Source organism: Carettochelys insculpta, chromosome 15, assembly GCF_033958435.1.
Source record: "Carettochelys insculpta isolate YL-2023 chromosome 15, ASM3395843v1, whole genome shotgun sequence".
NCBI lineage: Eukaryota > Metazoa > Chordata > Testudines > Carettochelyidae > Carettochelys > Carettochelys insculpta.
The window spans coordinates 29,353,214-29,373,908 of NC_134151.1; the positions used below are offsets into that span (position 1 = coordinate 29,353,214).

A 20,695-nucleotide genomic window follows, 5' to 3' on the forward strand; every position below is an offset into this window, starting at 1 on the left:
TTCCGAGACAAAACCCAGGTTTATTAATAACCTCATGCAACAAGTATGACAGAATGGCTTGTTCATAAGACCAGAATACAGTCAAAGATCATTGTAGGTGTGATCATATATTAACAAATGCTTACAAAACAACTCTAAAAAAACAAAATCAAAATCCTTCTGGTACTTACAAAAATGTGTGCAATGGCTGTATTTGCTGGCCAGGATGAATAAACATGGAAGTGCACATTTTATTATGACCTCACTGGCAGGTGATTAATTGTCGCAGAACTTTATATTTTTTTTTTAAACCAAAAATACGTTCTGAGGTTCAGGATCAAGCTAAAGAGTGAATGAGACCACAGTATGAATGCACAGGGATTTTAAAAGACACTGCATTCTTTGTAAGACCTTGTATTGAACAAACGGTCACAAAAAGAAACTACTGCAATGAAGTATGACAACACAAGTTAAGGTACTTTTATTATAAAAGTCTATACAATGAATGCCAGACATAGCAATGCAATTATATCTGGTTCAGTTATATATATTTTTATATATCTATATGTTGGTATATAGATATATAGTTTTTACGTGTACCAAAGTAAAACTATGTTATATCACAAAATGCCTAATTCTACCATTTATTTATTGCTCAACAGGGATGGCACAAAACACACTGGTAGCATAACTGTTGCCATGCTTGTCTACTATACTGAATAAACAGCCAAACACTGCATAACACACACAAAGCAGCTGTTAATTCTGAATTGGAACCAGTCTGATCACTCACTCACTTATAAAAATATTGGACTCATATAGATTTAAGCATTATAAAGGAGGAATATATTATTTAAAACATTTAAATAGTGCATATTGACATTTTGCATGTGGTATATATAAAACACAAACATTCATGTACAACACCATACAGTACACATTAGTTTCAATGTCTGGATACACCCGCATCTGCAGACTCAAGAAAAGTAACTGGAGTGTACATTGCACAATGCAGCTGAATAAAATGGATAAATGGTCTCAAGATTAGCTTAACCTCACAATTCTCTAGGACCCACTAAAATCCTCTTGCTGTAGAAAAAGGTAAACCACTAGTGCCCAACTTGTTTAGTGCTTTCTTCTGAATTCCAAAAGTCACATGTCAATAACCACAGTGGGGGGATGGGGGAGGAAGGTATTCCACAGCACACAGATGACCAGGTGCACTAAAAATCCCATCTGGAACCTACTCCGCGTGTTTACATGCCAGAACAACTAACCTATGAGACTGCATGCTAGCTTGTCAGTTCTTAGTAACTTTGTGAAAAAATTCATTTTTGGTCTTTTATTAAAGCAGCGTGAATAATATCTGTTGGCATTAGCCATCATAAAGACATGCAGTGAGATAGTTGCATGCAAAACATGGCCGCAAACAAACTGATGCACGCTGAAAAATCCAAAAAGCACCAGTTAAAATTAACACTTAGTTTCTGCCAGATCAAAAACCATTGGTGGTGGCTGTTGCATTATATAGCATAAGCAAGCTAAATAATCATTCAACACAGTGGAAGTAATCACCAAAATATTGTTTTAGTATCAATTCTGAAGCGGAATCATGCAAGGCCCAGGTACTATTTTGTTTATATCACAAGAGTTAAACCACTTATTTTTGTTCCCTAGCTGCATAACACACTGTGATATACAGCAGTAGTTTCACCCCAAGACTGACTCTGTCCATTCTCAGGTGCATTTTAAATCAACAGTGATTTTAGCCCTTCATAAAACTTGTTTCAGATACAGCAAAATTATGCAATTGACCTAAGCCAGCTCTTATGTGCTGGAGCTGTATATATCTGAGCACCATCAGATTTCCCATAAACTGAGCTATTTATTTTGTTTCTCGGATCTTCTGAAGGGTGAGATGCAGTATCCAATTCAGACAAAACACTGTGTGACCACTATTTGATAAACAATAAATGATAAAATGAACAGTAACGTAAGTCCTGTAGGCAACATGTGATATAACTGTTCAGTTTCTCCAGGTTTTAAAAATATACTAAGCAAGGTCACTTTCTGGTTTGTCCATTGTCATCCTTATCGAGGAGGAAATGTGACCTCTAAGTAGTAAACTCCATTGATCATAATGCATATTACCATGTGATGGATGTAATTTAGAATGCCAGAAATCAAACAAAGGTGTTCCACAGCAGTTCTTTGAAAGGAATTTCTGTTTGCTTTTGGTGTTCCAGGAAAAAGAGCTGTATGTGATTTTTTTTTTCATTTTTGCCACAATAAAAAGGCAAGAGGAGTAGTTCAGAGTAGCATTAAGGTATAGCTATATACCTTAATCTCTTCAGTAATGCAAGAAGTTTGAAGTAACAAAAAGTTGTTAACAAAAAGTTGAATCTCCAAAGTTCTTGAATGCTTAAATGACAACATTCTATAGTCTTTCTGGACAAAGATGCAGCTGTAATATAAAACGCTGATGGAAACTATGTGTTTGCTAAAGTTGGATAGAGCAGTCTCTTAAATTTAGAGCATTTTGTTTGCTCTCGAAACAGGACCTATTTACCCTTCAAACATTTTCTAGGGGCACCATAATAAAGTGCACAAACTAGGTTCTTTCAACAGTGCATGACAAAATGAAGACAAGCACCTAATAAGTACTATGGTAATATGAGAAAACATGATGTTATTCAGTGATTTTAAGGAACAATTTATATTGATTTTGAAAAATCTTGTTTACTGATAAGGACTTCTAGAAGTCTAAGTTTGGCCTTAATTTTCTTGTACTCTCTGTACTCATCAAGCATTGGAGCCCGATCTTCTTTCTGTACATTCCTGTAAACAGAAGAAAATGTTTAAATTCCAAGAAAATCTTGTACAACTCAGAAGGTCAACATCACACACAGAAGTAGCAGGAGTTGTCTATATGATTTTTTGGCATGTAAACTGTGATAATAGATACATTGCAATTGCCCCTGTGTTAAATTATTTAAATTGGTAGAATAACCAACTAAGAATACTGGGGAGACAGAAAAATCTAAATAGAGTAATTCAGTACAATCACCAACAGCATATTTGCAAAAATACCTCCAGCTTTTCTGTAAAATTTTTTCATAGTTGACTTATTCCCAGTATTTTTTAAAAAGTGATTTCATGTCAAGCTACAAATTATAATCCAATTCTAAGGTAAGAATGAATAATAAATAGATCTAAAATAATTAAAGTTATTTGCCATTCACTACACACCTGAACATTCACTCACTGAAGTTAATGTTTTGCCCCTCACTTTAATGAGCATACAATGAAGCCCTATTAATGGAAATTTGTAGCTACAGCTACCGGTGGGTTTACAGTTGGCCAAAAGATAAATATAAATCTTGGTTAAGCAAGATGAATTCTGCCAGACAAGAAGATAATCTACTTTTTTCAGTTGTCACGTTATATTAATATGTGGGTATGGACTGACTTCTACCTTGAAAAAAAATCAGCTACTCCATTTTAATATAGGCACAGAAGCAAGTTATGTCAAATTTACAACAAGAGACAGTTAAACAGCAGGACAGAATTACTATATATTTAAAAAGGTATAAAAATTATACCCCCTCTTGCTCATGAAGCAGTTGCTCTTTGTTTAGAATGGAAAACTGGGACTCTAGAGAATTACACGTTTCATGCTCAAAAAGTCTTACTAGATAAAAACAGAGGGAGTATCCTGTTTTTATAAAATGTCAGCTTGTTCTTTGGATTTCCAGTCACACTTCATTGCCTTCACTACTAAAATGCACTGACAAATCTGGACTAGTTTTATTATCTAGTCCTGTATTTAAATGAGTATCCCTTCTGAGACCATGCATAATGAAAGAGTACAGATACATGGATTGTTGATGCAAGACAGATTAGATTCCATTTGCTAGGATTCTTGGTTTAATATGGAAGGACAAGTAAAATATTTTGACAATGAACACTTCAGTGAAGTTCAAGAAGGCTGGTCATATTTAAGTGGACATTAAGATGATACCCAGGCACAAAAATTAATACCTCTGTTTCCCACATGGAGTCAATTTTTAAAAAAAAAATACGATAAATAAACTGCAATGGTAAATAAATAATGAAGCACCAGCCTGAGATTCATTGGCTTCTTAAACTAACCTCCCATTTTGTTGGTAAAACCCCTCTTCAAACTCTCTTAAAGTTTTGCGTAGCTTCTTTTTTTCAGCTCTGGCTTTCCAAAGTTGTTCTAATAATTCAGGCCTAAAAATTAACAAAGAAAGAATAAGGCATTGTCCAAGCAATCCGAATGAAACTCATCTGCACTCTTAAAAACCGAGTGAATAAACTAGGTGGATTGATATTACAATGATTTTGCTCAGAAGCAGTTTGGGATCAAGGATGTATTGGATGAAAAATACCAACATAGGCTAATCATTCATAAAAGATATGCAGTTCTTCAGTCATTGACACAGAATCATTTGAAACTTACTACGACTGTGTCTACGCTACAGCTATCTTTCAAAAGGTGATCTTCTGGAAGTTCCTCTTTCAAAAGAGCATGTCCACACACAAAAAAGCAGATTGAAAGTGTTAAAAATCTCTTGGTAGGGTTTTTTGATGTCCCCGCCCTCGGGGTGTATTGCAGGGTCACCTCCTATGTGTGGCTGTGCTTATCACAAGCAAATCATGAAGTTTTTACCTCAAAAATGTTATTAGAAATGGGTTTACTTTTCAAACCACCACATGTCCATTCACTTACATTGAGGGAATGACTGTTGGAGTCCCCAGCGGTCACTTATAATCCAATCATGCCTGAGTATTAATGCCATTACGGTATGAACTTACCTGGGAAATCATGGATGAACTCATACCTATGTAAATATACCTGGAACATTCAGAAATCCAAAGTAGGGATGGCCTTGTTGTCAACAGAAAGGTCTATTTGCTCTTTTGAGAGAGAGCATCCACACAACCCCCACTCTTTTGAACGATCAGGCCAGGGATAAAAAAAAATCCAGTGCCATGAGGATTGCTCTCTCAAAAAAAGGGCCCATAGAGCATCTATGCATGCTTTTTTTTTCCCCCTAAAGAAACCTTCGCAAGGAGGTGCTCTTCCTGATCTGGGAGCAGAGGGGCTTTCAGAAGATCTGCATTCTTTTGATTTAGGATCGAAAGAATGCATTTTGTGCGTGGATGCTCCAGATGTTCTTTAGAAAAAGGGCCTGATTTTTCAAAAGAACTTGCTAGTGTAGATGTAGCTTAAGAGAACTAAACATTTAGTTAAACAGTCGAGGATCACAGCTGGACACACAGATTAAATCCTTTTCATTTGAATCTGTATCTCTCAATTGTGTGTTGATACAGAAAGACAACTGTTTATACTAAGAAACTCAACATTTGGTGTTACAGATCTAAGTACGTTCAGAATAACTCTCTCAAAAGTACTAGTTACTTCCTAGTTATACGTACATAGAAGCTGCTCTGGTACTTGACAGTCGGAGGTCCCGAGTCAGCTTTTCTTGACCTTCTTCAACATCAGACTCTGAATTTTCGACAGGGCTTGAAACAGACTGTGTTTGGATAGTAGTTTTTAAGATATCATTAAATTCTGATGATAAACTATCACTATCCTCCTCTTCTTCCTGCATTGTGGTAAAGTGGAATTTTAAAATATAGGTTTAAAACATTTCTCTTGAATATGCAAGGAGGAGCTGAAATATTTAAATACGATACTTACCTTAATTTCTTCAAAAAAGTGGGCAGTTTCCCCTTCTATAATAGGCTGTAACATCTGACTTCGTCTCTTAGTTGATGGTGACCCCTGAAATATTCCACATTTTTCTTTTTGTTACATACAAATGGATGTTGGGTATTCTAAACTCTTACATAAAGAGGTGTCAGTCAATCATGTCAATTCCATTTTTGCACATTGCTGAAATATCTAAATATTTCTGCATCCATGAAAACAAGATACCAACAAATATAGCCACAAAATACAAACATCCGATTTTCAAATGTGTTAGAATGCTAAGAAAACAAGATCTGTAAACCCTAAAAAAAAAAGATGTCCTATAATGAATTATCCCAAGCAGATCAGTGAATTGAAATGGATGTTACAGCATTAGGTCATAAGTGCCTCTCTTACAAAGATCAATGCTTATTAGTAAAACACAATCTTGTGGCCATCACTACATTTAAAATGAAGTAAAAACCATCTCACGTGGTCTCTCAGACAACCTCTATAAAGTTCAAACATTGCCTTCTGAACTTCCATTCACATTTTTATGCTTGATGCACACCAAAATGCATAGTCAATTAGGGAAAGCCTTGCTACACCAGGCTGTATCCTCAGCTTTTTGGAAAGATTACTCTGTACCATCTGAGCGGCACAAAGGAACCTTATGTCAGCCTTAAAAAGGAGGTGGGTGAGGCTTCGTCCAGCATTGGTGCCCTCTTGATCTTGTTCAAAGCTAACAAAGCCAGCTTTTCACCAGATGTTTCTGGTTGCAGATGGCCTGGTGCCTGAGACCAGGTACAATATTCCAAGAAGAGGCAGAAGTGCAAAATGGCTGTCCCCAAGGGTAAAGGTGGCTTAGAACCACCATTGTCATCTCTCATATTCCACAACCCTGAGCACAAGCACTAAGCTCTATAGTTTTCAAAAGAAAAACTCTAGAATAGCACACTGTCATTCAGGATATGTTTTGCAGATTAGCTATTTGAAAACATTTGTCGGGTTAACACATGAAGAAATATTTGCTTTACTTACAAGGATGGGAGTAATGCTTGCTCTAGTTAACATCTGTTTCACAAGTCTGTACCTGTCATAGAGAGGTTTAACAATATGCCTTTCTTCTCGGGTAACCTAAAGAAAGAGAGAAATATGTAACAAAGGAGCTTATTTCACACAGCCATCAGCTCTGACATCCTGCTCAATTAGGCCTTGTAATATCATGTGCTTTACCTTTAACGTGATACAGGCTGAACCTCTCTAATCCAGAATATGCTCATCCAGCAAACATCAATTAAAACATGATTTTAATTAGCTGGATGACCACTTACCACAGGTGTGGCCAAGTTTGGTTTCAGCCATCAGTCTTGGCTCTTAGTGTTCTGTGCTGTTATTTATCTGTAATTCACCCCTAAATGTCTAAGAGCCCAGTAAGCAGTGGAAGTGTTGGTAATGTACTACACAAGATTGACCTTCTGTGGTATAGCAAATTCTCCTGTCCAGCACCGGATAGGTCCCGAGGTTACCAGATTAGATAGGTTCCGCCAGTATTAAAAAACTTAAGAGGAACACACACCAAAAAAGATACAACTTTCAGGAATGATTTAAATAAAAACTGATGGGAAGAATTCCCAGTGGACAAGACACTTCAAATAAAGAGTAGAATGCAAAGAGCCATGGGAAAGAAAAAAAAGGACCAAGACTGGAGCCGTGACTAGTGATAACAGGAGAGGCAGGCTAAGGATGAATTCTGACAATTCTCTAGAAATGATAAGCAAAGTAAGAGAAAGATGCTATTGTGACAGAACATCTGGTTTCACTGAAGATTCTCAGAACACTACTGTGATAGCAGAAAGAAGCCAGAAAGCTGGTATAAATGGCTAGAAAAGTATGGGGAAATCCCTGAGTAATGTAGAGCCAAAACAGCTAACTTCTATACCTCCCCCTACCTGCACTTTAGCATAAAGCGTCTGAGCAAAGTACCACAGCACACTGGTAATCCCCATCAGGATATTGGCCCCTTGAGGTGGAAGATAATAGCAACTGGAAATGAGGTTGGGAACATGCAGTGGATGGAAAACTAGTGAGATCAATCAGGGACACACATACGGATGCAAGCTAAAGACAACTGGATGGGAAGAAGATCTATCAAGAACACAATAAGATAATTAACTATGAATGTAAGTGGAGAGAGAAATACTACTGCTGAAATCATCTAGCAAGAAAATGTAATAAATGTAGAATTTTAGACCTAGGTCCTTCCAAGATTATAAACAGAAAACATAAGCCCTCTTGTATCATCAAGTACAGACATTCAGAACTAATACATTTTAAAGTTGTCTTGCTGCATTTTATTTTGGACATATCTTGTATTTTAAAGAACTTGGGAGTGGCTTATAGCACATTTGTATCACTGTTTCACTAGCGCAATTGGCACTGTTTTTTGGGGGAAGCAAGAATACTGAATGTAAAAATATTGCTTCCAACTGGTTTCAGTTTGGTTTTCAGCATTACAATTTTGCTAGAATATCATGAACAATGATAGAATAGCTAAGTTCATGCATAACTAGACATATGAAGTACACTTACCCCTCGCTACACAAGCACAACTGGTTCCCAACTTTCTGCTCAAAGGCGAAAGCTCTTAAGAGGGACGTTAAATTTCCATTAAAATATGTGTGAAAGTCTCTGGTTCCTAGTGCTCCCAACTCAGGGAAGGAGTGGCAGCAGATGGTGCTGCTTTTGAAAGGTAAGTGAACCTTGGGTTGGGGGCGGGTTGGAGAGGGTTAAAGCTGGGGGCAGTTTGGGGCCATGAGTGGGAGGGAGGGTTAAAACCTGGTGGCAGCTCTGGTGGAGGAGGTGGCAGCTTGTTCCTCTGGGCTGCAGCAGCAGTACCTGTGGGGGGTGTGGCGGGCGGAGGGGGATTCGGGGACCGGGAGGGGTGGGTGCTGGGAGTGGATTGGGCAGGGGTGTGTGCAGGAAGCTGTGGGCTGGGGGAGTGTTGGGACCATGCCAGGCTGGGGCTGTGGATATCCCCGCACCCTGGCCAGGGACCCTGTGGCTGGAGCTGAGCCAGCCACGGGGCTGAGGGTCTCCTTGCTCTCCCCCAGCCCAAACCAGGGACCTCATGGCTGGCTCATATAAGTGGGATAAGTTCCCTCACATAGTGAACAAAGGTGTGTGTATATCCTTCATTTTAGCAAGTACTTGTAAGTAAAGTACTTGATAAACAAGGGATGAGCGTAATGACTACAAGCAACAGAACTATTTCCAGTAAACTAGTTCTGTGTCACAAATGAACTGTACATAATGAGGATTATTGTCCCTTGTAGCTTCCAAACTAAATAAAAAGTCTTAATATTATAGTTATGCAAATCATTGTGTCTCATGTAAATAGTAGTATGCAGGCTGAGCATTATGCTTCAAAACCAAGCCACAGATCTGATCTAGCTTCTATACAGGGATTTTTGTGTGTCATATATTTAGACCGTAAGACAACAATACACTAAATGTGTACCTTTGGAATTTTCTATTTTTGTAAAAATTTTAAAATATTTGGTCATGCAAATTTAAGTGAGAAATTCAGTGATCTGAATCACAACTATGTGATTTGATTCCTGGAAACAAGGCTTGAATCCCCAAAACACTGGTATTTTCTCACATTAGATTTCTCTTTTCTTTTTAAGTCTATGGGGCAGTCAGTTCTACAGCTATAAAACTATACATACGTTACATTCCATAGCTTACTTCAACATTAACACTTTTGCTTAGAAAACAGTCCTACATAATGAGTGAATGTGATCATGGTAATTTTAAAACTACGTATAATTCCAGTAGAAGCAATGGTAACATGAAAAGTAGTTAGCACAAATGACAATGTAATCTATCTCTTGGTACAACAACTGCTAACAGTCTCCCATCCTCATTGGATCCCAGTTACTGCCTCGTATATGTATTTTAGAGTAGTTCTAAGGAACATAAGAGAAGGTTACCGGCCGTCCATGTTGACTTTCATAGTACAGAAGACTTTTTTGGAGAGATGTTTTCTCTTCTGCCAAATGGTCTTTTGTCATTTTCTGTTAGACAAAATAATTCACATCTATATCAAACATGAAAGTATCTCTCTTCAATAGCAAGTCTACATAAGGAAATTTGACAAAATGACAGGCATCTTAATAAATCATAATTCTGTCCTTTCCTCAAGTAATAGAAATAACACTCGCTTGAATATTTTGGCAAAACAAAATGTGTTACATGGAGGCATTTTTGTAAGTGGCTTAAAAAATAATCAACATTTCTGACAATAGTACAATCATCTTCTTTCCACCACCAGTATAAACAAGAATATAGCGAGAAGAGACTGAAGTTTTGAATAAAAAAAAATTTTACTCAGCTACACCTTTAAAATTAAATGACATCTGAAATATCTAATTTTCTTGCCAGAAAAATAAGTTAACCTACTGAAAAAATTACATCTTAAGTGGCTAATATTTTATATTGCTATTTTACACAGTAGTTTAAGCCGATGTTTCTAAGAAATGTCAGTTTAGACTTACTTTTATGTCCTCTGGCAAGCATCTTTCAAGTCGTTTCTCCTTTAATCTTTTCAAAATGAGTTCAAGTGTAGCCTCCTTGGTAGGCTTCTTCTCTTTCTGCATAACCTGGGGCTCATCTTCATTTTCTTCATCTTCTTGGTCAAGAGAAGAGCCAAAGCTTTTTGGAAGAGTGTTACTTCGTGGACGTGTTTGAGGTATGAATTCTCCATCTGAGTATTTGTGCTTTTCATCTGGATAAGAAAATTCCCCAATCCCAAAGAAAAAAGATTTCAAAAACTATTTCGACTTAGACAGATGCCAAAAGAACTGACAAAATGACAATTAATTTCATGCAAATCAAATTATTTTCAATTAACCTTTTCTGAAGTCCCACAGAGAAGTCTAAATTGTTCCTAGTTTTGGAAAACAGGTTCCAGAAGTTAAATAATTTCTACCAACCTTCTGCTTGTTTTTAAATGTGTGAATTATTTCAGTTTTAGTGTAATTTATCTTTGAGAACAAAACCTATGCAGCATTCCATACCTTTAATTTGTTTTCTCAGTTTGGTAAGCTCTGTCATCCACTTTAAAACCTTTGGATTGGCTGCAACATCACTATAGGTGGGCTGGAAGAAATAGATATACAAAACTACATTTGCATATAGACAAAGAACACAAAAGAAAGTTTGTTCTCTAAAGCTCATTGAGTGAAACCTTTACAAACATTTTACATTACCTAGATCATTCTAATTAAGTCATTTTTGTCCCTCTCCTTATTCTCCACAGCCACATTATCTCATTTGACAGCTCCCACCAACCTGCATGCATGTCAGTGCCCCTACATAAAGCCTGGGCATGTACTCACATTGGAGACAGACCTTACTCCAAAAGTAGACATTAATTTTACTGGAACTGCTTGTGGAATAAGCTAACAGACGCCGACATTGAAAAATGAAAAAAAAATGCAGGTATTTAAAAATTGTTAGGATGTTAACTTGCCAACTAATCACTTACTTTGCTGTTTTTGTCCTTTTCAAATTGTTCCTCAAATTGTCTTATTTTTTTCTGCAACTTCTTGACCAGCTGATATGGTGTCTTGTCTTGCCTTCTGTCCTCTTTTGAACTAAAGGATGCTCTTCGTGTTCTGAATAATATTGAAGGGGGAGGGGAGAAAAGTCAAAGGTTTTGTATTTTTAGAGATGGTAATGCAGCAGTTCCCAAACTGTGGGTTGCAACGCCAAGCAGCATCGCTCCATATGTAGATGGGATCACAATAATCTTCTCTGTGTGGTGGATGCTGTTTTACAAAATGGCATCCTCCACAAAGTGTAACTTCACATGTATCATAAACGTGCTGTCGTATCTCACGGAGGTTGTTATTTTGTAACATAAAAATGTAGCATGACCTCATACACCATCCATGTGATGTCATGCTGTGCAAAGAATACCATTTTATAAAGCCAAATGGTGTCCGCTACGAGGCGTGACCTTGTACATATAGTGCATGAACAGTCACAATGCATGAAGATGCCATTTTTGATTGGCGAGCCCATGTTGTCTGGGGTCACAGGAAGCAATACATATAAATATGAGGTCATATCCGGAAAATGTTTGGAAACTACTACAGCAATCAATGCAAGTAACTGTATGTTTATATGAATTTCAATGGTCACATGGAATTCTGCAGAAGACACTGATCTATGATTAAGTAGAATGAAGAGGAAAACGTTCTTACATACTAAGCTTTATTCCCTGACGTTACATTTCCACTAATCATCACTGTAATGTTGTTCTGTGCTCAGATAAATATGGACATTTAACTGTGGAATCCCATATAAGAGCTACCCCTTCCTCTCGCCACAAGACGATTGCATCCAAAAAACTGTGAACTATAACATGTAAGAAACCAGCATGTTATTACAACACCCTCTTCTACAAGGAAATTTATAATCTTTCCTTTAAACACAAATGTGAGATTAGGCTGGTGAAAATGGTACCTCCAAATAAACAGGCAAGACATTTCATTTATTCATAGACAGCATGTCCATTCCATCCTCTCTACAGAAATAAGTTAATAGTAAAAGCACAAACAGGAAAATAAAAACACAGAAAAAAATCCCATTCTTGAGTTCTTCAAGAGATTTTCCTCTTGACCAACAATTTGCTTCACTGTGCACTTGCTACTCTCTGGTTGATGTTGCCATGAATGTTATTTTATGTTGCAGGAGTGTCCAAAACAAATTAAATTCTTCATAAACACAGAGGACGACATCCCTGCATCAAAAGAGCATACTTCCTAAAATCAATTCCTGTGCTGGAATTTGTAGCAGGTGCCCCTGCAGTAATGTTCCTCACTCATCCTTAGTGTCAGTGATTTAAAGAAAAACTCAGATTAGACATTACAGATGAATTCTTATATGATCAGACGTACAGGAACAACATCATTAATTCAGAACAATTCAGGAGTGTATGCATGTTGAAAAGAACAGCCCTAGACTTGCAATAAGTGCTGATAGGAATTACTCCAAGTATTGTAGCACTAGGGTTGTTCTTTAAATTTATACATACCTGAACTGTTCTGGATTAATGCAAAAATCGTGATTCTGTAGTATTGTAAGCTACTCTTCCAAAGCACACATGCATCTGATGAAGCAGGTCTTTGCCCATGAAAGTTTATGCTCCAAAAAATCTGTTAGTCTATAAGGTGCTACAGGACTTCTTGTTTTTGCAGACACAGACTTACATGGCTATCCCTCTGTTACAAAGCACAGATCGCTTTCCTAATGCCTAACTGAACTCTTCGATGAGAGAGGATCTGACTGGGTTAAAACCACTCTTTCCTCATTATCAATGAGTCCATTCTGCTCAAATCTTTGGAGTTATTCATTCTCTGAAGTTGCCCTTAATCAAGATGCTAGTTAGGAAAGGAAAACAAATATTCCCCTTTTAAACTAAGTATTAGTATTAATACAAATATTCTTTTGGTGACAAAATCAGAGCTGCTGAAAATAAGCTATGAACTAAAATACCAGTTATTACAGGTTGAACCTCTCTAATCCAGAACACACTCATCCGGCAATATCCGTAATCCAGCATGATTTTAGTTAGCTGGATGCCTGCTTATCATGGGTGTGGCCAAGTTTCCCGTGGTCCCATAAAATTTCTTTCCAGCCACCCTCAGGCTGCGTCTACACTAGCAAGTTCTTTCAAAAAGTTTTTTTTTTTTTTTGAAAGAAAAGGGCTCTTTGAAAGATTCTGCAGAGCGTCTACACACAAAAAGTGTTCTTTCGAAAGTACATCAAAAGAATGCAGCACTCCTTTTGAAATCACTTTTCCTTTCCTGTTTCAGGCACAGCGCCCCCTTTTGAAAGCTTCTTTCGAAAGAAAACATGCAGACACTTTGCAGACCCTTTTTTTCCAAAAGAGCAGGACTCATGGAATCTGACAGTTCAATTCTTGGCCCTTCCCTTTCTTTCAAAAGAATGGGGCCTGTGTGGACACACTTTCAAAACACCAGATTGCATTTCTGATCTGCCTTTTTTTTTTTTGTGTGTGGACACACTCTTTCAAAAGAAATTTTTCAGTAGAGATCTTCTGGAAGGGTTCTTTTGAAAGATCACTGTAGTGCAGACGTAGCCTCAGTGCTCTGTGCTGTTATTTAGCTCTAATTTACCCCCAAATGTCTTCTCAAAGCCCAGCCAGCAGTGTAAGTGTTGGTCATTCTGCTTGACAATATTGACCTCCCGGAGTTTGGCAAATTCTCTCATTTGGCACAGGTGAGCTCCTGGGGTTGCCAGATGAAGGAGTTTCAACCTGTATTTTACAAATTAAAACAGCTTTCAAGGCTTACAGTGCTAAAAAGACACACATCCACCATATATATATATAAAGTCCTACTCTCCCCAGGGTTTAATAATGAGAGATTTGAAGATGGAGTCGTCATCCTGATTTCACTGTGCATTTGTTCAGCTTTTGGGGATCCAATACAGCTGAAACCTCCACACTTTATGACCAAGAATCAGTAACTGCAGAATTTCCATTAATGAACCTATCTGTAGCATACAGAATGGGGTATCATTACATAGCTAGTAATATTTGGGATACCTGGTGCCTCAAAAAGTGTCCTTGTTTGACTAGTGCTATGAAGAGTATATACAGTATAAGAGTGTAGATTTTATGATCTGATATGTACTTTTCGGTGTATGTATTCATCAGTTTGCACCACAGTATAGGTCTTTTTCAAACTTTTAATTTTCTCTTGACTTCGTTGAGGGAAATGAGAAGAGACAAAAATTGTCATGTCAAAACATTTAAATCTGGATTTGGAGTTAGAGTCACATCTGGTCATTCCTGGTTCCAATTGCTCCATTTCCAAGAAGACTATTTTCAACACATACTCAAGCTTTTTTAAAGAACTACGTTTCAGAGTAATGGTATTAGAAAGAAAAGGACATTGGTTATCTTGGAGTGTCATGCTCCCTCCCCCAAGTAGATTACTACCACACAGAGAATTGGCAACCCCTTAAGTTGAAACACAACCCTTTCAGCAGAAAATGCTAGGTTTTCAGACCCCTATAGCTGAAGATCTTAGGGATCCAGTGGAAGTAAGAGCACCTATGAACATTGCTGGCAGCCTTTCACCTCCCTGGTTTCTACTTGACAGCGTGACTCCTTCAGAAACTCTAATGTTAAGTGCTTCCCCTTTCAACAACTATTATTTTCATGGTAACAGTTTTTCCCAAATTCCACTAATATACACACCTAACAAAAGAAAGTGCTTTTGATGAGGAGTCTAATGTTTCTGGATCATGCAAAAAACGCTGGCTTTGTCCAAAATCCAAACTACGATGTGACAACACCGGGTGACAGTCCTCCTCCAAAGGATGATTATTCATTCTTCCAGCATGTGGGGAGAGCTGAGCTTCTCCAGATTCACTGTCCTCCTGCCAAGATTTAAAGGCAGGAAATGGCTCTACAAAATACAAACAAGAACACAAAAATGGCACTAGTATATTAAAGAATAATAAAACAAGTGTCAAAAGGAAAAATAAATGTGTATCCAATGCTTAATCTTGTATGCTATAAACAATGTGTCACACACAAAGTGAATAAATATAGTGAAATACATTAGAAAGCTACAAATTCTGTCAGGTATTTCAACATTTATCTAATGAGTATGCCTTTGTTTTGCAAAAATCAACAATTCATTTGCACATTATTTCTAGATTTTAGCAACCTGGACATTACAGAAGTGTGCATTTTCAGCAAGAGTTGCAGTAAATTACAGAACCAATGGACTTCCACAGTATTTATCCAATTTATTTATATAGCTATCCTCTTGACATTTTAATAGTAAAACGGACACTGTCAATTAGTTTAGGAGCAATGCCTAGCTGTTTAAAAAAATCCCCCAAAGAAGATTAAAATTTTTGGTTACTTAAATCCACCTCTATAAAAGGGGAATTAAATATTTTATATGAACTACAACTCCAGTCTTTTCCACATGTTGGCTTGCAGTCAAAGTTCAACACTACTCTTGACACTATAATATGCAGGTAAAATTGGTTTTGCTGGTGAACAAACAAGGAACTAAACAAAAATAAAATATAAATGTCAAGCTTCATTAAAAGTAGTGAAAATTTGTTGTAAGAGACCGCTTTTACATAGGTGATCACAAAACTAACAGAGAAACTTTAAAATGTTTCAAGATAGTTAAAACCCTAACGAGTCAGTTGATACTGTCCTTGAAAAATTCTCTATTTTTTTTCCTTACTAGGTATTGTTTAAGTAAGCAAATATTGCCTAGCACTTTGCTTATGTTCCTAAAACATAATGTCTTTTCAATAGATAACAGAATCCGTATTTTCCAGTGAAAAGTCTGGAATTTGAAAACTGAGTTCAAAGTGTGCAGCATGACAATAAACCCACAATGTCACATTTGAAAGTAACCCTTGTACCTGCTTCCCATTGAAAAAGAAAATAATAAATTAACTGTTTAAAGAAGAGGGTAACATACAAAAAAAGAAGCTTTTTTTACTTGAAAATGAGAATTGTCTCAAGACGCAGGGACAGCAGGTGAAGGGCTAGTTAAAAAGCATACCATAAACCATCAAAAAGGCAGATAACAAAACATATGGTTAACCATACTTACCCTCCCCTTCTCTCTGCAGATGCATTGTTTTGAAATCAATGAGGGGGAAAGTGATAGGGCATGACGCTAATAAAATGAAAAAGAATGGCAAAAATACTAAAGTGAACACACAGCACAGTCAGAACAAACCATACATAACATGTAAAGCAGGAAGATACAGTACCATGGGAAAGCATTCCCAAAGATCAACTGCTCATTTTGGGCCAGGTGCTGAGCACATTCAACTCCCAGTAACTTCAGTGGCAGTTAAGGGTTCTCAGCATTGGCCAGATGAGGCTGTTACCTGAAGGGTTTTCACACAGTTTTAGCAAAAGAAAATCATTACTGACCACAGTTCAAATAAAAGCCCCACATGCCCCTCCGCATTTTAACAAAAACACACATTCAAAATGCAGCTTTTGTTCACAACTTGTAAGTAGTAGAGCTCAGCAATCCTTATACAAACAGGACAAACATGGAAAGCTGCTTCTTCCTCCTATATCTCCCCAATGATAAGATTAAATTATTTGCCTCCTGGAGTTTGCTCCCCCCCACCCCCCCATTAGAAGAACAAGATTTTAATGCCATTTAGAGGAGGCAAGAATCTGACTGGCCACAAATCTTTTAAGATTGTGCCAACAAAATGTTATAATGAAAATGAAGCCCCATCTTGCAAACAGTTGCTCTAGAGAAGACTGCTGCACTCCTAGGGCCTGCACTCATTGGCTTAAACAGGAAGACAAAAAGGACTGCACCAGTGTAAGTGCTTGGAAGACTGGGGTCCTAATGATAATTTTAAACAGGCCTGTAGAACATCCAAACCTAGAACAATGCAGCAACAAAATAAAGCAAACTGGCTTGCATACATTATTATGAGTTTACAACCCAAAAGCATGTAAAGAAGACATTCCTACTAAACATATTTTACACAAAACTGATCACATTAGTAGTATAGGAACTGGATGTATAAAATCAAGGCATCTTTTATATATTGAGAATTCATGAAAACAAAGAAAAATGACAGCCACATAGGTCTTTAAGAAAATATAATGAGAACGGATTAATGCTGACATTGTACAACAGAATATAAATAAGCAATTGTGAATGCAAACATGTGAATTATCTGTCTTTATCTATGCACAGACCAAAACGTTCACAACTGGAGGTCAACCTTTGAGAAAAGGTTGAAAACTTGGTCTCAAGGCCTCAGCATCCTACGCATCAAATTGTGTGCCCTTTAAACTGTAAATCTTACTAGCACTCTAGAGTATAAATGGGCAGTTAATACAACATAAAGGCTACATCTACACTTCAACAGTCTTTCGAAAGAGTCCTTCTGGAAGATCTCTTCCAAAAGAACTTCTTTTGAAAGAGTGTGTCCACAAACAAAAAAGCGGATCAAAAGACTGATCTGCTCTTTTGAAAGAATGTCCACACAGGCCGCACTCTTTCAAAAGAATGGGTCACCAGGGATCAAAAAAAAAAAAAAAAAATCGGGCCTCATGATGACAGCTCTTTAAAAAAAAGGGCCTGCAGAGCATCTACAAGTTTTTTTTTTGTTTTGGTTTCATTTTTTTTTAAAACAAGTTTTCGAAAGGGGGCACTCTTCCTGAAACAGTAAAGGAAGAGCAGTTTCAAAAGGAGCACTGCATTCTTTCAATTTACTTTCTAAATCTTTTGAAAGAACTTGCCAGTGTAGATGCAGCCAAAAAGAACAAACAGTTCCTTTTGGCTCCAAGCTAACCTAACTGAGAGATTATATTTATTCATATTTTAAAACACTAACTAACCCCTACAAAACCTGAACTTCTGAAAGCCAGGAAGAAAAGTTTAACACCTTTCTTCACAAGAAACTTGAAAAGCTCTCAATACACAATTTTATGATTTCAAATTGAAAAGCAGAGACAAGATTTAACATTCTTGATATTTCTAAGGTAGATTCTTTTTAAAGGCTCAGGCGCATTCAGAAGCCAATTGTATGGATAGTGTTTAATATCTTAGTACAGCAATTCAATATAGAAATATTTATGCTCACTTTAAACCACTATTAAGAGCTAATGCACTTTAAGTTAAAAAAAAAAGTAATTCACAAGAAATTACTTTGCTTATATATTTTATAACGTAGAGCAAAGATTTTTCAAATGAGCACCAGGAATTTACATGACAGGTTTTTGGGGCACCTAAAATTCCTTAGGATCTTTAGCAGATCTCTATCCTAAACCCAGCAGTTTGCTGCTTGGCACTTTTTGTTTGTTAAATTTAACCTTTCCAGCTTTTTTTTTTCCTTCCTTTTTTTTTTTTTTTTTTTTTTTTTCCTTTTCAGACTGTCCGTGACCTCTTGGTTCAGCAGTTTAAAGTCTGGTACAAGATGATAATCATTTCAGGTGTAAATATGAATTCTTCAGATAAAATGGAAGCAAAAACAAGCAAGAGTGATCAAATGGCTAGCCTCTTAATAATTAAAATGTTTTCTTTACAGGGCCATCAATCATACTTTACTCAAGAGATTAAGCAAAACAAATTCACTAGATTTATTAGCTATCCTCTGGAACAGTGGTTGAAGCATTAAGGGGAATACAAATGTTTAGCACATCTGCCATGAAAATACCTGCAATGATGCTTAGGTCTGTTCTGACTTTCAGGTGACATTATAAATTAGAAGTGGGTAGCTTTATCTCTTGTAAATATAAACAAACTCATCTGTCTTAGTGATTGTCTGAACAAGAGGTAGGAACTGAGTGGACTTGTAGGCTTTACATTGTTTTATCTGTGAGCAGTTTTTGTATAAAACTCTATTTTTATAAAAGTTGCACTTTCACAATAAAATGATTGCTCTACAATACTCGTGTGAGGAGAACTGAAAACTACGACTACTGCACAAGCTTTATCATCTGGTACCCATGGGAAACCAGGGGATGATGGATAATAAAATGTGCTGGTTATTTGAAATGGGGTCGGCAGCCAGTTCCACTTTGCCCCAATCGGCTGGGCATCAGGCAGCCGGCTTACTCTGCTGTCCCTGGCCGGTCAACCAGCCCCTCAACATGATAGTTAACCAAATGTGCTGATTATCCAGATGCCAGATAACTGGCCCTTTCCTATGCTTTTGTTTATATTTTAGGGCAAATAGTTGTAACAATGTAATCACTGTACACTCTGAATGCTGTGTTGTAATTAATAACATATTTGAGAATGTAGAAAAAATCCCATAATATTTATAATAATGGAAAATTGGTATACTATTTTTAACAATACAACTAAAACAGTGATTAATCACAATTATTTTATGTAATCTTGCAATTAATTGTGATGAATTTTTTAGTAGTTTGACAGTTCTAATAATTTACAATCAATTTTGAATGTAGTGCAAAATCAGAGTAAAAATTACCTTCCCATTTGTCACCATCAGACACATTCTTCAGATCTAGATGTGGTACTTGGATATATGTTGCTTCCTCAAGAGCATTAACACTTCTATCTCCTGATATTTCTGATTCAGTATTTGCATTCAGGTCACAAATCTTGCTACTAGAATCCTGTATTTAAATAAAAAATACATTTTATTTTCTTCCACTGGAAACTGGGCAGTAGGAACTAGCAAGAGCCGAATTTAAGACTGACATTAAGCCTTTGTGTAGCTTACATCTGTCTGCTTCCCTATCTGAAAAATCAGCATATTTTCATAAATCTTCCACCACCTTATAAGAGTAACTAAAATTTGGATTGGACCCTGAAAGTGTAAGGAACTATACAAATATCGAAAGGTTAGTCAAGCAAAGATTTAATTGTTCATGAAGAATATTTCACTGGTAGAAATCTAGGCACAAACCATCTGATACGATTTTCCTTAAGCACATACCAAACACACACATGAGAAACTAAAACATCAGTCCAAGTTTGCTGACACACTGAAAAAATTCTTGAAAACTTTAGTATACAAAGATAAGAAAAAAAATGAAAGCAACAAACTCTTACCAGAAGCATTTGTGAAGACATTTTATCATCATCATCAAATGATTGACAATCCTGCCTAAAAATAAAGAGACAGACTAATTATAGTTTTAAGTAAAGACTGTTAACTAATAGTAATGGTTGGTGATATTCTGCTCATCACAGGTAACAAAAACCACTACCAGATAATGCTACATTGGCGAAAAAAATTGGGTAGCAAATATTACTGAGCTTCGTATTTGAATTCTTCAGTCTACTCCTCCCCAGCCCAACACTTAAGATTTGAGAGGTAACAAGACCATCCCACTTTGAAAAATCTTAAAATTATGTCAGTTAAACTCCTTGCTCCTATCGATACCTTAGTCCCATCTCCTCT

General features: G+C 36.8%; 1 protein-coding gene across 3 annotated transcripts in view; it reads right to left on the bottom strand.

Moving 5' to 3' along the window:
* The window catches only part of FAM13B (family with sequence similarity 13 member B), a 78,148-nt gene continuing 57,453 nt past the window's right edge, over positions 1 to 20,695 (bottom strand). For 2 of the 3 annotated variants that reach the window (XM_075010164.1, XM_075010165.1), the window contains exons 12-24: positions 20,344 to 20,398; positions 19,757 to 19,904; positions 16,390 to 16,455; positions 15,000 to 15,210; positions 11,253 to 11,382; positions 10,783 to 10,864; positions 10,261 to 10,490; positions 9,697 to 9,780; positions 6,743 to 6,838; positions 5,711 to 5,794; positions 5,443 to 5,615; positions 4,132 to 4,233; positions 1 to 2,817 (exon numbers count right to left, since the gene is read on the bottom strand). In XM_075010164.1, coding sequence (XP_074866265.1) covers positions 2,694 to 2,817; positions 4,132 to 4,233; positions 5,443 to 5,615; positions 5,711 to 5,794; positions 6,743 to 6,838; positions 9,697 to 9,780; positions 10,261 to 10,490; positions 10,783 to 10,864; positions 11,253 to 11,382; positions 15,000 to 15,210; positions 16,390 to 16,455; positions 19,757 to 19,904; positions 20,344 to 20,398 — 1,585 coding nt within the window. In that variant the 3' untranslated portion in view covers positions 1 to 2,693. The remainder of the gene's footprint in view (positions 2,818 to 4,131; positions 4,234 to 5,442; positions 5,616 to 5,710; positions 5,795 to 6,742; positions 6,839 to 9,696; positions 9,781 to 10,260; positions 10,491 to 10,782; positions 10,865 to 11,252; positions 11,383 to 14,999; positions 15,211 to 16,389; positions 16,456 to 19,756; positions 19,905 to 20,343; positions 20,399 to 20,695) is intronic. The other variant, XM_075010166.1, reaches the window with a different exon arrangement.